The sequence below is a fragment of the Sturnira hondurensis genome, unplaced genomic scaffold (genome assembly GCF_014824575.4).
Source record: "Sturnira hondurensis isolate 20B ecotype Veracruz unplaced genomic scaffold, ASM1482457v3 Scaffold0000780, whole genome shotgun sequence".
Taxonomy (NCBI): domain Eukaryota; kingdom Metazoa; phylum Chordata; class Mammalia; order Chiroptera; family Phyllostomidae; genus Sturnira; species Sturnira hondurensis.
The window spans coordinates 3,760,664-3,778,416 of record NW_028073411.1 but is presented as its reverse complement, the minus strand read 5'-3'; the positions used below and the strand labels follow the sequence as shown (position 1 = coordinate 3,778,416).

The following is a 17,753-nucleotide window of genomic DNA, read 5'->3' as shown; positions in this document are numbered from 1 at the left end:
TTAATTTTGAATTATCTAAATAATTACTTGAAAATTTTTGCTTTATTTTATTAAAATTGCATAACTTTTCTCCCAGCCCTGTTGATTTTACCAATAAATCTGATAGTACTGTACAGATGAGAATGTAGGCTCTGACATGAAGCGTGTAAGTCCTGAGACTTGTTAGAAACAGAGAAATTGGGAATGATAAAGGCCCATTATTAAGACCAGTGGGAAGAAGATAAATATTTATTACCACTATAGTACTGTGATTATAAGAAGTATATATTTGAAGACATTTCCTCTCATATATTTGATCTTCATCCACTCCTGGCTCACAGCTCCCTAAATCCCTTGGAATTTGGTGAGCCCAGAGCAATACAGGTATCTTTTGTTATGTTGATGAGGTGACTTTTGGGAAGTGCCTGAGGGTGGGGACTGGTTGCCAGTGGGGCCAGCCCTGTGGCTGGAGGGTTGGAACTTTCAGTCCTACCCCTAACCTCTAGAGAGCTGAAGGGGAGACTGTATGTTGAGTCAGTGCCCAGTGACCAAAGATTTAATCAGTTATTATGAAGCCTTCCTAAAAACCCAAATGACAGAATTTGGAGAGCTTCTAGGTTGGTGAACGTGTGGAAGATATGAGGGAATGGTATGCCTGGATGGCATGGACATTTCTTCCATTTGGTAATAAACCAGTAATTTAGTAAGTAAAAGGTTTCCCTGAATTCGTGAGGTGCTTTAGCAAATTAATGAACCCAATGAGGGGCCATGGGAACCTCCATTCTATAGCTGGTTTGTGAAAAACACCTGGGCTTGCCACAGGGCTCTGAGGCGGGATGGCAGTCTTGTAAGATGGAGCCCTTGATCCTTAGGATCTGACTATCTCTGGATAGATTGTGCAGAATGAATCGAAGTGTAGGATGCCTTCCTGGTGTCCAGAGAGTTGCTTGTTGGTGTGGGCAACCCCCTTCCCACATTGAAATAGATACGAGAACCCATTAACCACATACTTCGGTCTTCAAGCATCACTTGAAAGAATTCTTCCAGGAATGCTTTATGTTATGAACGGTTAATTCACGACAACTGTATCTATCAAAATATCTGCTTATATGGCCTCTTTCTATATGAACTATCTTTATATGAGCTTTCTGTTTTGATAGTGTGTTTAATCTATTGACTATAAACATAATATTTGGAAATAAGCATGCTGGATAGGAACCATTGCCTTAGTTTCTACAGTAGATTCTCAGTGGGGTCACACTCCATAGTGTCAGCTTCTCTATAGTTAAGTTAAGAAGGGATGTATCCAAAGAGCTGCTTTGGTGGTGTTTGTGTATATATGTGTGTGTTTCTCTAAAGACTACTTTGTCTGGGATCACAATGAGTTGACATTGTGTTGATCTTTGTTTAAAAGTCAATAAAAAACATTTAAACTTTTGAAATCAAAGCAGCATTAATCTCCACTTTTGCATTTTTGTCCTAATAGTCTTAGTTTTAACACAAATTCGTTATTTTCTCTGTAGGATTGGAGTTTATCTCACATCTTTTAAAAACCTCAAGCAAAACCAAACAAAAAACTATCATGGTGTTTTACGAAGTTCACATGTACTGACAGTTCATAGGGATTGTTTTGTTTAATGCATACAGGATCTTCTGCCACGATTCTATATATGTATCTTGTCAGACTTTGAGTTCTGCAAAACAGTGTCATAAAGGTAATAAGGCACATGGGCTGGGGGGAAGGGTTGGGCCAGACTACTAAAAAATCCATGGAACTTTTTATTGTTTTTAATTAGAATGCTAAGTAATAAACAAAGGACTAGCATTTGTACTTTGTATTACCAGCAATCTTTGGAGTCTTAAACTTTAACCTGGGCTCCAGCCTTCATCTAATTATAGGTCCTGGAAGGGCATTTCTTCTAAGAGAAAGTTTGTATTAAAACTAAAACTCTAATCCAGTATGTAGTCTTCTTCATTAATCCATTGTTTTTAATACAGGGAGTTATTTATTTATTTATTTTGCAGTGTCTTCATCTGCACAGGCAGCTTTGTCAAATGTTAACCCAGCTGAAAGAATAACAATTCCTAAGCCACTAAATCAACCACTTCTTACAAAAAGGGAAAGTTTTTTGGTAGATTTTCATGGTTTTTTTTTCCTTAAAATATTCATCTATTGCTATGGTTTTATCTTAATTGTAAAAAAAAAAAGCTTGTTTCCAGCTGCCTCAGAACAATATGCTAGGCCCTGACCAGTGTGGCTCAGTTGGTTGGGTGTCATCCCACAAACCTAAAGGTCATGGGTTCAGTTGCTGGTCAGGGCCTATGCCTGGGTTACCAGTTCAGTCCTCGGTTGGGGTGTATACAAGAGGCAACTGATATATGTTTCTCTCCCACACCAATGTTTCTCTTCCTTTTTTGCTCCCTCCCTTCCCCTCTCTCTAAGAATAAATAAGTAAAATCTTAAAAAAACAAAACAAAAGCAACGTGACTTACTCTGTTTTTCTTTCTAGTTGTCTAAGAAGTAATTCACAGAAAAGAAACATACCTCGTAGCAGAACAGATTTATTTATTTATTTTATTAAAGGTTTTGTTTATTTTTAGAGAGAGGGGAATGGAGGGAGAAAGAGGGGAAGTGAAACATCAATGTGTGGTTGCCTCTTGCATCCCCTTTGCTTGGGACATGGCCTGCAACCCAGGTATGTGCCCTGACTGGGAATTGAACCGGCAGTGCTTCAGTCTGCAGGTCCACGGTCAATCCATTGAGCTACCCCAGCCAGGGCAGAACAGATTCATTTTTTATTTCATTTGCTAAATATATAGGGTGAAATAAAAAAGACTAGTCTTTGAATTCTGGCTCTGTCACATGTCACTTTCTGCAAATTACATGACCTTTAAGCTTCAGTTTGTGTGTCTAAAAAATAGAATATTAATTACTATACCTACCCATAGAGTTGGTAGTAAATAAATGGGATAGCGCCAATCTTCTTTATATACTGAATTTACTAATAAATGTTAGTTCTTATTTGCAGTTATCATAATTCACAATATTCTTCAGAACATGACTGCCACCAAGAAACATTGTCCAGCAAGTTTTACATTTAAAATAATTTTTACATTCTTATCAACTTTATTTGACATAAAATATTTACGAGAAGTCAGGATTTTGTTCTTGACAACATATACCAGTCATAAGGATCACATACACAAAATGAGGTAAATGATAGTTGTATTTTCATTATTTGGCAAAGATTTACAAAAGAAACTGACCAAATAATCAGAATATGCAGAATTATATGCTATAATTGTATTTAGACTCATGATGTAAAGGGGATACAAAAAGTTTTCCCCCCTTAGGTTACAAAAGAGGTGAACTTTTTTCTATTTAAATGCTATTAAAAGTCTTATACTTTTCTGCTTATGGCTGTGACATGTTGTGGTTTTGAGGTTTATTCTCTCTTCCGACTCAAAGCTTTCATTTAACAAGTTGAAATGGAAGTCCATTCAAAACTTCTTATTTATCCTTCTTACTGATTTTATACTGCCTGGTGACATTTTAAAAAAGATTTTCTCTCTTTTTAGAGAGAAGGGAAGGGAAGGAGAAATAGGGAGTGAAATACCAATGTGTGGTTGTCTCCTGTGCACCCCCTAATGGGAACCTGGCCCAAAACCCAGGCATGTGCCCTAACCAGGAATCGAACCAGGAACCCACTGAGCCACCCTAGCCAGGGCTGCCTGTTGTCATTTTTATTGGAAAGTTAAACACATCCCATCTGTGAACTGTCTGGTATCATGCACTAAACTGTTACCAACAAATTCTATTCAGGAGTCCTTTCTTGAAAACCTGTTAAAACCATGAACTTTGAATGCCTCAAGTGTTTATAAAGGATTAGTCAAGGCAGGTTGGTCCTGGTGGTTTGTGCTCCAGTGGGGATTCCAGCTATGCTCATAATGAACTATAATGTAAGGAAGAATACAAAGCTCCCTCCTATAATGGAAATACTTCTCAAAAGAACATTGAGGTACAGAAAAAGAAATAAAAGAAGTAATTAATGCAGATTGGAGGTTTCAGCAAATAATTCATGAAGGATTTTTTCTTCCTTTTCGTCCTCCTCCTCCTCCTTTTAAATTAGGCTAGAGAAAGATCAGTTTTGGAAATCCGGAGGCAGGAAATTTTGTCAGGAATACCGGAGTACTGACTCTGTCCTCAGCCTTGCCCAGTCAGGATGTGGTTCTTGTTGGTGACAGATGACTTTGTTGGTAGAAAGGCAAGCCTGAGTAGTCACCGAGTAAGAATGGTTTTTTCAACTCTGCTAGAGTTAGACCTGAGGAGTGTGGTACTGACAGCTGTGAGTGCCCTTAGGGAGCTTGGGCCAAGATGAATCTGGGCCAGTATAGGCAGCATGTGCTGCTTCTGCTCTGTGTAACTGCCTCGATTCAGTTCAGTCCTGGCTGAATAGAGTAGGAAGGAGGAGGTCAGGCCACATAGGTCAGGAGTGAGATTGTCTTGTCTTTCTTGTCTATCTGTAGGCTCTTCCTACCTGTTTGTAACATATTTGAAATTTTGCACAATTAATAGAGGAATACATTTCTGCATCATCATCATGATAGTTTTAGAAAACCCTAGTTCACCTTCCCTAGAGGTAACCACTGTTAAAAACTTGGGATAATTCTTTCAGACAATTTACCATGTACTTAAGTATATGTAAAAGTACATAGTTTGTTTTTTTTTCAGGGCAGATGAGCTCATATTATTACATTTTTATATTATTTATTCTGTTTACTTTCAAAATTTAATATCCATTTTTAAAAGAAATTCTCACCTGAGGACATGCTTACTGCTTTGAGAGAGGAGGAAGGGTGGGAGAAAGAGAGGGAGAGCAACATCAATGTGAGAAGCATCAATTGGTTGCCTTTTTATATGCAACCAATTTTTATATTTCTGATCCAGGAATCAAACCTGCAACCTTTCTGTTTGTGGGATGACAGACACTCCACCAACTGATCCATACCGTCCAGGGCTAAAATTTAATAATCCTTGAATTCCTTTTCTTTTTCTTAAACTTGTGCGTATAGGATTACTTCTGTCTTTAAATCTGTGTAGTATTCCATATCTGTAATATGTGTAACAGAACCTTTGGTTTCCATTTTGCATACAACAAGTTGTTTACATTTTACATACAACTAAATAGAATTTTCTTTTAGGAACAACACTGTAGTAAATATCTTTGTATACCTCATGTGCAGGAATATTTTTGTAGGACGTATACTTAGAAATGGAATTGCTGGTTGCAAGGATATATACACATTTATAGTTTTGATAGATGCTGCCAAATGTTCTCCAGAGGTTTTATTAACTTTATATCCACATATATAACAAGCAGTATGAAGTTAATGAAAGATTTCAATGGGAAAAGCATGGAGGCAGGAGATCCTAGTAGATATGGTGAGAAAAGAGGGAGTTAAAGTGTCTAGTGTAGGGTATAGAAAGCAAGAGTGTTTTATGGAAGATGAGTTCAGAAAGATAAGTTGGGCCAGATAAGGGTGTTTTTTAATGTGTTGTTCAGAACTTTAAACTTGAATAGACAATGGAGGCCTTTTGAAAGGTTTTACAGATGAGCTTTATTTCAAGATTAATAACTGAAGTCTAGGTTTTTGAGGGTGGGAGATTGGCTCTCAGGCTGTTACAATGATCCTCTGCTATTACCAGGCCATGGCAGTAGAAATGAAGAAATCAGATTCAAGCAGTTAATACAGATGAACTCTGTGAGACCTGTTGGGTTAAAATGAGAAGAGGAATGATTGAGTGTTGTGACTATGCAGTGGATAGGTCCTGCCTTTTATGAAGATAAAAATAGAATGAATAGATTTGGGGTAAAATAAGGGAAAATTGTTAATATATAGGGAAGAAGATAATATCTATTGGTATATTTCCATAAAGTATGTTCTGCTTTTCTTTATTGTGGTAATGCAACTGAACAATAACAAAAAAAATGGAGGTTTGATTGCTTGCTGCCATGAAAACCAAACTCATGAGGCAGATGCTGGTACAAAAGGAAAGAGGTTTATTAAGGTGCCGCACAGCTTGGGAGAGTGGTGGGCTCCCGTCCCAAAGACTGTCTCCTCTTTTCTGCCACAGAAAAAGTCCCACTGTGTCCTCCAGAAGGCCAGGAGTCCAGAGTTCCTGCTCCATTTTAAAGTACGGTCCTTTGGAGCCCACAGAGGGCTGTTAAGCCCTCATAGTTCCCATCCAGGTAGTTTAGCTTGTTCCCAGCTACAGTTCATCTCAGGCTTCCTCCTGGAGCCTGCAAATGGAGCTCAGGCAGCCATGGGTCAGGCAGCTGCCACGGTCATGTGGTCTCGGGCTCCCTGGCTAGTGTATCGCCAGGTGGGCAAGAGAGGTGGGGAGAGGGAGACAGACCCCTCTAGGAGTGCCTGTGCGAGTGAACCTGATGAAATAACTTAAGCAATGTGGCTATCATAAAATAGGGACAACTGAGTTGCTATCAAGTAGGTGAAACCATTGTGAAACTATCTCCAAAAGCTTGATAATTCTGTGGCAGTAATTTTACAATTTAAGGTAAAATGAGAATATCTAGGTGAGAATAAGTGTGTCAGGGCAGTTCCTTTCTCTTTTTATTCATTACTCTCCAGAAAATACATGTTCACTTTCCAAATTCTCTGCAGTCCATTTCTATTAACAGAGTTATATTTATAGGCCCATAGCCTGAAATTGTAACTACTATTAATACATTTCTGCACAAGTCTATCTCGGGAAAGTGTGTTATGTTTTTGGACTCATCAACATACAATTTTCCTTCCTGTTCCTTTCCCATTAAAACACAGACCCACACAAATTGCTACATATCAAGCTGTCATAGAGCTTCCATAACAGTTGGCATTGGAAAATTAGAAGCACGAAGAGAATACAAAATGTAGATGTTAATAGAAAAACAATAGAGCAGAAGAATTTCCTGCATACTCTTAAACTAGTTCTTTTCAGGATGGCTAAAGTTACAGAGTAGTTCTTTAGCTTAATTAATTTCTTTCAACCTTATTGTAAAAGATAAGCTAATAAAAGTTAGTTGGTATTTAAATGAGATGCTTAATTAGCATGTGGAAAGCACTTCATAAATGTCTGTTAATTTTATTATTTCTAAACTATGTCTTTGAAACAGGCATTTTGGTGGCTGGAGAGCATCAGATAATAGGTTACTCTTCTTAGATGTAATTGCCTTTATTGTTTGAATATGGACTATCTCCCTTAAATTAGTCTGTGTAATTAGAAATTTTCCTAATATTCTTATTGCATTATTTTTTCTTTAACACTCAGATGCACACGGCAGAGGATGTATAATTAAAAAGCTAAGATTATTAAATTACTTGTTTAATTTATAATACTTACACCTCATTGGTTCTTCAAAAAATCTGGCTGTGAGCAAGAACTAAACAGACTACATTTACTTGTCACATCTCCCTACCCTTTGCAGAAAGTTCTGATAACCTGTAATAAATACTATTAGATTATTTAAGCATATTCAATTTACTGTGTCTAAATTTAACTACAGAAATTCCCATCTGTAAATCTCCTGAAGTCATCCCCATCCTAATAAGAACTCCGTGCTTCAGGTTGCTTAGGTTAGAAGCCTCCGAGTCAACGTTGCAGACCGTGTTTTGTCTTTAAAATATGCCCATTGTTTCATGACCTGCAACACTTCCACTGCTTCCACCGTGGTGTAAGACACTGTCATCTTGAACCTGCATGGCCACAGCAGCCTCCTGATTGATTTCTGCTGCTGCTTCTCTTATGCCTTATCGTCTTTCTCCACTTAGCTCTTGATCTTCCTCCACTCAAAATGTGGAGTGACATGCTCATGTTTATTTTGATTTTAGAGTTGTGGCATTAGCAGTAACTGATTACCAAATTGTGCCTTCAAAGTCAATAAATGCTTATGCCTGCTCTGGCAGGCAGTGTGTTAGGTGTTTTCACAGCTAAGCATTCGTTAAGCATTGCCACTGCAGTTTCGCACTGCTGTTATCTACAGGTGAGGTGTGACTGCTCAGAAGTTACATATCCAAGGAAGTTTCTAACGTATAGCACCTGACTCCAACTTCGGAACTTAATTAGCGCATTCTTATCACTCATGACCACATAATCTTTTAAGCCACCAAAATTTACATTTTATTTTAAGTGAAAGGAGAAAGAGAATGATAGGGAGAAACTTAATTTACCCATAAACACTTTAATAAACATACACATAGTAATTACAGAGGAAGTGGAGGCAAGTTTGATTTATGCTCTGTGTTGTTTTTTCCTCTCATTCTAGAAAGGAAAGAAGCTTCTTTTGATTTTCGTGTTCGGAATAAATGCATAGTAGTGTTTATGAATGAGCTGATTTACTTTATTACTTTTCCTCCCTTAACATTCTTTATTCAGCACTTTTGGATTGCTGCTCTTTCTTCTTCTTTTCCTCTGTCCCCATCCCCCTATCTTTGGTCACCAAGCACATACATTAATTCATTTGAAAAAGGATAGTGGGGGGGGGGTGGCTGTGTGTGGGTGTGGATTTACCCATGCATGTATTTGTGTTTAAATTATATCTGTCCATACTGTGCCATCTGGAATTATAACAAAAAAAAATTCCGGTGTCTCCCAGTTGAACCCTGGGTATTGGCTACTTTAAGAACAGGCACTTTAATAGAAGTGTTTTAAATGTTACTGAAAATTAGGATATACATTAGAAGCTCTTAAAAGAGCTTCTCCGTTTGGGAGTTCTTCAAAGTAAAATTAGATGAATATTTCATCTTCCAGAATTGCTAGGTTATGAGTATCTTTCAGTCACTGGGTCTCATCGATCCTGAGGTCAGTCTCAGCTTTAGGTGCTTGGCATTCCCTTACCCCCAGAGTTTCTTGGGGGAAGGAATTATAGTTTTACTATTGAGATGGGAATTTGAGTAGTTTATGATTCTTGGAAAGGTTCTTTGAAAGTTACTCAAAACCTGGTTTAGCTTATATTTGAAATCCTTATTAGTATTGGCACAGACTACTTTAGAGTTGGAATCCCTCGAATATCATTTTTATATTTTTGATAATAGCAATAGTTAATTTTCTGTCATTATATAACAAGACTGTTTCCAAGTACTTAGTTGACAAAACCTGTTTAAAATTCAAGTGTGTAGTAGGACACATCCCCTGAATTATAATATCTAATTTAAAGGCTGCCTCATCAACTTAGTGTCAGTGTTTTTTTCTTTTCAGAAATTTCTTACAGTAAGTCTGAGATTTATGTAAAAAACCCCAACTTGGCTTAGCTTATAGTATGTAATACATTGTAGGCACTGAAAACATTAAAAGTTTTTGTTTTTCACTCGTAGTCTGACCTGTTTATTTTCTCCTTAATGCTTTTTATATTATATTTTTATTATTTATAGTATTCTTTTAAGTATTATTGTGTGATCTTCACTTCTCTTTCACCCACTGCTCTTGAAGTAGCATGTGTAGTGGTCCAGAGATCTGAAACACTGTGCTGTACTCTGAGGAACATAGGAAGTACAGTGTACACCTGTCGTATCAGTATGCGCTGGGGGAGACCTGAAGCAGGGTCAGGGAAGGCCCTGTGGAAATACAGTCGTCCTTTTAAACCAAATCCAGAAGCCTATGTTCTTTCATACTTGTTCATTTTGTGTTCATCCCTTATCAAACTTAATTTCTTTAGGAGTAAGTTCACCTAGGTCTATTTTAAAAGCTGGAAAATTTCTGTATCACCTCACCTGTAAATCTGTTCAGGTATTAATGTTTGTAAAGTGAGTTATACAGAAGAGTTAGGCTTTTACTGATGAAGACATTTCAAATTAATTATTTACTCTAAAGATTTTCTTTATTTTTAGAGAGGGGATGGGAGAGAGAAAGAGAGGGAAACATCAATGTGTTGTTGCCTCTCATGCACCCCTGCTCTGGGGACCTGGGCCGCATCCCAGGCACGTGCCCTACACTGGGAATCAAATCAGGGAACCAAATCAGGGAACCTTTGGTTTTCAGGCTGGTGTGCCACACCAGCCAGGGCTGATGAAGATATATATTTTTAAAATTTTATTTCTTTATTTTTAGAGAGAGGGGAAGGGAAGGAGAAAGTGGGAGAGAAACATCAAGTGCATGGTTGCCTCTCATGTGTCCCCCACTGGCGACCCAGCCTGCATCCCAGGCATGTGCTGTGACTGGGAACTGAACCAGTGACCCCCTGCTTCACAGGCCCATGCTCAATCCACTGAGCTATACCAGCCAGGGCTGATGAAGATATTTTTAAATGACCAGTTAATTTTTTTTACTGTAGCAGCTTTGAACCCTTGAATATAATTCTGCAATATTTTGTGTCAGAAATTTAAAAAATGGTTTCTTTGATTCATCTAACATGTTTCAGTACATTGCTATAGTAGTTCTGTTGACCCCTTCTTCGGTTACTTTTGGAATGCAGTATGAGCATGTGGTTTCTCATTTAAATCTTGAAGTTGCTTAGGAGTTTCCTGTCCTCAATTTGAGGGTTTTTTTGTGTGTGTGCTTTTAGATATTACTTTTAGTTTAACCATGTTTTGAAGCATTGTAGAGAGCTGTCCATCTACTCGTTTAATTTTTATTTTTGATTTTAGAGGGAGGGGAAAAGGTGGGAGAGAGACAGAGGGAAACATTGATGTGAGAGACAACCATCAATTGGTTGTTCCCCACACGTGCCCCAGCCTGGACAAACCTGCAACCAGGCATGTGCTCTGACTGTGGATTGAACTGGGGAGTCTTTTTGGTTTATAGGATGATGCCCAACCAACTGAGCCACACTGGCCGGGGCTACTGTTTTGGGTCATTTTTATTTCCAATAATCTGCCTGAATGGCCTCACCTCCCTCATCTAATAAATGACTTCTCTTCCCACAAGACTCAGACTGGTAGCAGTCCATGGGTTAGGACCAACTAAACTGGGAAATTTGGCAGCACTATGAATTTGAAGTCAATTTTAAAAGATTTTCAAGTCCATAGGTTTATGAAAAAACTGGATTTCATTTTTAGGAATCAAATGAAGTTTCTGATTTGAGTGATTAAATATAATTCTGATCCTTTTTACAGACTTTTGTAAATGTGTATATAGTCTGTTGCTAAACCATAGCCCAAAATTTGTTTATAAATTTTGCAATGACTGAGGTTTGAGTAAGAAGTGTTTATAAAGTTAGATTATTGCTGTATCGCCAGGTTGAAAGTAAACTTAAGTGTTGGACTTTTTTTTCCTGATTGCTTCTGGAGGATAGGTTGGCATTAGCAACACTAATGTGGGTTTTAGAGTTGGACATGTGAGATCAACTCTCTGGGCCATCATTTTCAGTCTCTGATGTGTGATGTTGACCAGATCACTTAAATCTCTCTGAGTGAGCCTCAATCTACTCACCTGTAGAAGGAGGCAACTACTTATCAGTCTTATGAATGGTAGATCAGGATGAAATAAAATAGCATCGAGTGGTTACCATGGTACTTGGCATGTGGTCAACAAATGTTAGTTTAGCCCCAGTGCCACCCCTGTGCCCTAAGGGTGCTCTTCAACAATATTGTAGTAGAAAAGTGTTGTAATTCCAGCTAGAAGATCTAGATTTAAGTTTCAGTTCTTTTCCCTCACTGAGTATGTTCTTAGATCCAGTCACTTAACCAGAGAACTTCAGTTTTCTCCTCTGTAAACTGGGCTTTTGAAAGTTAAATGAGGTAATAAGTATGTCAGACTTTCGTTCTTTATTATCTAACATATTCATATCCCACCTGATTTCCCCGTGGTTAACATTCTTATTTGAAACTGCACTCCAGGAACATTATCCTGGTGGTAGTGTGTAGGGTGCGTTTATCTGGGGGCACAGGCTATAGAAAATAACGTGGATGTCCTTCCAGGAAGTTGGGTACGTCATACAGAGGCATTAAGTGGTTTAGAGCTGTAGTGGGAACTCAGGGCATTGCACTGTAGTGGTAAAATGATCAGTTTAAAAAGATGCTGTGGCGGCAGTGATTTCATTGCGCTAGGGCCCTTGTTTCTGTTCGCTAGCTTCTCCCCACCTGCTCTCGTAGAGTTCTTACCTATATGCAGTCTGCCATTATCATCAGCTTTTTGAAGGGTGACCTACATTTTATAACCTACGTTCTCCACAACCTGCAATACACCTAAATCTCTGGACTATGTAATTTTTCTGACAGTGAACTTTCAAACACAGAATAGTTTAACTTTCTCCTTAGCACATACTTTGTAGCTTCTAGCTGGGCCTTTGTCATCTTCTTCTGTTTCCTGTCTAGTAATCTTTATGTGAGGTGTTACCAAACCCTGGCTGTAACAGAACTTCTCCATGCTTTCTCTTTTCTTGAACACCCTTTTTATAGTTTGCTTTTATTAAAAATTTCCTGATCAGTCATGCTAAAGTAATTTTAATTGCTTTATGACACAAATATACGTGTATTATTGATAATTTAAGTTTAGTTTTATAAACTATTTAAATTTAGTTTTATATTTATGTAGCTTGAATATTCTTTTAACTATAGAATGCCAAACTTGAAGCAAAAGTGAATTCTTAGGTTTAAAATGTGATACAAAAATTCCTTATTGCATTGTTTTAATAATAAAATGTTTTTAATGTTTTTATGTAAGAAAGGTGGGTGGGGTGAGGAGGAACCTGCCAAGCCGATCATAGTGCAGCAGTAAAACTTGGTAGTGAGCCACCTGTCTGTTCATTAATATGCACACTCTACATGGAGGTATACTTTAGAAATGGGAGCGCCAGTTAATTTAACGATTTCCATGTGATTAAAATGATTCAGTGATACAAATGCCAGGAGGGTCATTGTTTGAAGGAACCCCTGATGTATCTATTAGCAAATTCCATTTTATACAGGTGTGTGGTTAATTTCCTGCTCTCATAGAGCACAGAATAGAATAATTGGTTAATCAGCGGTGGACCTGGCCTCTACCTGTCTTTTAGGTTATTTTTCATTCCTTGAAAAGAAAACTGAAGAATGAATTGGGTCAGAGATTTGTGGGGTTTGGTAGATCTCAACAAAGCAAAGGTCCGTCACTGACTGCTGGGCATTGTACTCCTCATTCATACAGGGTTCACACGAAATGAGTGTCACATAATAGTGGCTTAACATACATTTAAGTCCTTATTTTTTGTTTTTGTTTTTAAGTCATTGAAATTATGAGACTGTCATTCAAATGGAAGCATTGTAGTTCTTCGGAACCATTATGATCTCAAAAGGAAAAGAGAATCATACAGATGCACTGGCTGAGGTGTTTTGAGGTGCATCGAAGTGTTCCGGGCTGTGACTTACCTTAACATGTTCTTGAAGTGCCATGGCATGGATTAAAAGGTATGCTTTAGAAATCTCCCAGTGGCCCAAAGGTCATGGATAGAATGAACATTCATGATTCTATATTTAAATATATCATATTTGAAGATATTCTGGTATTTACATTGCAAATGTGGTTATGGATTTATAGCACTGGTATTTGTGTTTTAAAAAGCTATATGTCATAAGATTGAGGAATGAAATTTTTTTTTGTTTTTGAGATACGGTTAGAGAAGACACTGGTGTGGATATTTTCCCTAGATTTTAGTAGTAATAAACTATAAGTTCTTCAACCAAATAATTTTGGGATTATTCCTGTTCGAGTCTGTAGTTATCTTTCTGGTTAAGGTCGTAGACTCGTTTCTCGTTTCTCTGCAGTGCTGTCAAGTCATGGTGGCCTGAATAGGAAATAGTTGGATAAATCCTTCAGTTAGGGCATTAATTTTACCAAACAGACTGACTCTTACTTGACATTTAAAGTTTGTGATTGCTTTGTCTTTTACAAAGAGCTTTTCTAAATATATTTTATTGATTATGCTATTACAGTTGTCCTGTATTTTTCCTCCCCTTTATTCCCCTCTGCCCTGTACTCCACCTCCCACCAGCATTCTCCCACCTTAGTTCATGTCTCTGGGTCATACATATAAGTTCCTTTGCTTCTTCATTTCCCATACTATTCTTAACCTCCACTTGTCTATTCTGTATGTACCCTTTGTGCTTCTTAGCCCCTGTACCTTTTCCATCATTCTCTGCCCTCCTCCCTACTCCAGCCCTGTATGTGATCTCCATTTCAGTGATTCTGTTCTTGTTCTAGTTGTTTGCTTAATTTGTATTTGTGGGTGTTTTTTTTTTAAGTTCAGTTGTTGATAGTTCTGTTTATTGTCATTTTATTGTTCATATTTTTGATCATCTTCTTTTTCTTAGACAAGTCCCTTTAACATTTCATATAATAAGGGCTTGGTGGTGAACTCCTTGAACTTGACCTGATCTGGGAAGCATTTATTTGCCCTTCCATTCTAAATGAAAGTTTTGCTGGATAGAGTAATCTAGGATGTAGGTCCTTGCCTTTCATGACTTCTAATACTTCTTTCTAGCCCCTTCTTGCCTGCAGGGTTTCTTTTGAGAAATCAACTGATAGGCTTATGGGAACTCCTTTGTAGGTAACTGTCTCCTTTTCTATTGCTGCTTTTAAATTTCTCTCCTTAACTTTCATCTTGGGTAATGTAATTATGATGTGCCTTGGTGTGTGCTTCCTTGGGTTCAACTTCTATGGGACTCTCTGAGTTTCCTGGACTTCCTGGGAGTCTATTTCCTTTGCCAGATTGGAGAAGTTCTCTTTCATTATTTCTTCAAATTTTCAATTTATTGCTCCCCCTCTTCTCCTTCTGGCACCCCTATGATTTGGATGTTGGAATGTTTAAAGTTGTCCCGGAGGTTCCTAAGCTTCTCCTAATTTTTTTTGAATTCTTATTTCTCCATTCTGTTCTGATTGAATGTTTATTTCTTCTTTCTGCTTCAAATTGTTGATTTGAGTCCCAGTTTCTTTCCCTTCACTGTTGGTTCCCTGTACATTTTCCTTTATTTTTCCTTTCATAGCCTTCACTTCTTTCTGTATTTTGCAGCTGTACTCAACCATTTCTGTGAGCATCCTGATTGCCAGTGTTTTGGACTCTGTGTCTGATAGGTTAGCTTTCTCTTCACTGTTTAGTTCTTTTTCTGGGGCTTTGATCTGTTCTTTCATTTGAGCCATATTTTTTTTGTCTCTGTGCTCCTGTTACGTTGTAAGGGGCAGAGCCTTAGTTATTCACCAGGGCGGGACCACCCGCGTAGCTGCGTTGTGACACTGTATGCAGGAGAGGTGTCCGGGAAGGAATATTGGTGCTTGCTCCACTCTCTGCCGGATTTCAGTCACTTCCCCTGAAAGGACCACAAGCAAATTGGGTCCTTTGGGTGCTGATTTCCTGGTGGGTGGGCTTGTGTACCTTCTTAGGACCCTGTGGGTCTCTCCAATGAACTCTCTTGTGAGGCTGGGAGTTTTTCCTGCCACCTCAACCCCCACAGGTGTTTTCAGTCACAGTTTTGAGGCTTTATTTACCCGAGCTGGAACCCTGGGTTGTGTGGCCTGTCTCACCCTCTAGTTGTTCCTCCCAGTTTTTCCTCCTGGTTTATCCGCATGCAAATTTGGTACCTCCAGGTCCTCCAGCCACTGCCCTGCCGCCGTGCTGTGCATCTTCTCTGTGTATCTTCTGTGCTAGGAGCTGCCCTCTCCGCCTGCCCCCTCCCCCGCCCCCCCTCTGGATGAATGTTTAACTCCTTGGTTGTTGAACTTCCCTACAGTTCGATTTTCTGGCATTTCTGGTTGTTTTTTGTTTTTAAATTTGTTGTCCTTCTTTTGGTTGTGCGAGGAGGCACAGTGTATCTATCTGCCTACACCTCTGTCTTGGCTGGAAGCCTTTTACAAAGAATTTTTACTGAGAAGAAAATGAGAAATTCTTTATTAATAGGGGGATTGTATGTATTCAGCTAATCATTCATGTGTTTGTGGCATGTAGTCCTGCTATTATTTGTGGTTGCTGGTAGTGGTAATTCCTGGCTTTGTGTTACCCACTTAACCATCAAAAATGATTTAGTTTTTTATGTTAATAATATTTTATTTGAATGATGTAAGCAAAATCATTTCTTAATTATTTGAAACCTAGAACACTTAATTTTCTATCATGTGCTTGCCAGTAAATGATTTCTTAAGGGTGGTAGAGGTGAATCAACCCAGGAATAATGCTGAATTCATTGTTGTTACGTCAGGTTAAGAATTCTTTATCTTTTAGGTAATGAAGGAAAATGTTTGGGGAAGGTAGAGGTTTAAATCATGCATAGATAGATTTAATAGAATACACTGGTGCAGTCCAAAACCTATATCATTTAGGCTACGTTATGTTAAGATCATTTTTGACATGTCAGCAGTTAAATTGTTAATGGAATTTAGTTATTAAACCTAAGATAAAACTGCTTTATATTAAATTCTAGTGTATAATGAGAAATCTAATTAAGTTTTCAAGGTAAAGTCAGTTGTTTATTAACCAAAGCAATCACTCATTTGAACAAGGAATTTTAAGTCTGAAGCACACAGTAGTATCTACTGTCTAAAAAGATCTTTCCTGACATAATATATGGTATTTGATACATTGTTTTCAGAATATACCTCTCTATAATATTTGCTAGTTTAACTTTAAAAATCTCTGTGGGGAAGCACCTTATTATTTGCTTGTTTTGTTTTGACTCCAAAGAGGACCTTTTTTTTAAAAAAAGATTTTATTTATTTATTTTAGAGAGGGGAAGGGAGGGAGAAAGAGAGGGAAAGATCAGTGTGTGGTTGCCTCTTGCATGCCCCCTACCGGGATCTGGCCCGAAGCCCAGGCATGTGCCCTGACTGGGAATTCAAAGGGTGACCCTGTGATTCTCAGGTTGGTACGCATTCCATTGAGCCACAGCAGCTAGGGCGCTACAGAGGATTTTTGATGCACAGCCAGAGTTGGAAGCTCCTATTCTTTTGGAAGAGTTTATAAATTAGACTCTGGGGCCAGCTGACCTATGTTTTACACTTAACACTTTTTTATTTTGACAGACTATAAGAATGACCTGGAAAAAATATAAATTTACATATTAAAGATATAACAAGTATATAACTATATGTATATTGCATTTTATGTGCCTATATGTATATAAATTATAGGCACTTAGTGCAGAGTTGTGTGTGCAGGGAGCTAGTGATTAACAGTGGTGATGATTATTAACTGCCAGAACAAGAACCTCTTTTGGGGGTAGAGCACTATTACATTTTTTCATATCCTGAGTGTTAAACTTTCTCCTGTGATCTTCCTAGAGTTAAGTAAACAATCACTATTCAACTGATGTTTTCAGTTCTCTGGGCTTTTCCTCTTCAGGGAAAGGTGACTGATTTGTGCATCTTCTAAAGCTGTGATTTTCAAATTGCGGGTTTCAGTCCCAAAGTGAAGAGGACTGATGCAGGACAAGTAGTATTTGTCTTTCACAATAAATGATCAGACTACTAGTATTAATTCTAGAACCAACTAAAACATTGGCAGATGACCAGGAAAAAAATTCAACAATTAGAATGACAAGTTCAAATTTATACTTAGCTTTGAGAATTTCTTAAACTTTGGAGCTACTGCCATTTTAAAAACTCAGAAGTTAATTTGTTTAACCACATCATTATTAGCAGCTTACACATAATGGGTCTTATATTAGCATTTGATTATTGTTGTCATAGTAAAAAAAAAATTGTCTGGGTGAAATTGCTGGAGACCTGCACATGGTATATGCAGATTTTCCTGTACTAAACTTTAAAAACTTGGGTTTCACTGAGCCAAAAACTGGTCTTGGGCATGGAACCTAAACAA

General features: G+C 38.0%; 1 protein-coding gene across 6 annotated transcripts in view; it reads left to right on the top strand.

The window, feature by feature from the left end:
- The window catches only part of RBPJ (recombination signal binding protein for immunoglobulin kappa J region), a 217,500-nt gene that overhangs the window by 132,017 nt on the left and 67,730 nt on the right, over nucleotides 1-17,753 (top strand). For 3 of the 6 annotated variants that reach the window (XM_037044772.1, XM_037044778.1, XM_037044766.1), the window contains exon 2: nucleotides 13,174-13,356. The exons of the other annotated variants lie outside the window; for them this stretch is intronic. Coding sequence is in view for 1 of the 3 variants with exons in the window: in XM_037044778.1 (XP_036900673.1) it covers nucleotides 13,340-13,356 (17 nt within the window). In the remaining 2 variants the exon portion in view is untranslated. The remainder of the gene's footprint in view (nucleotides 1-13,173; nucleotides 13,357-17,753) is intronic. 6 annotated transcript variants of the gene reach the window in all.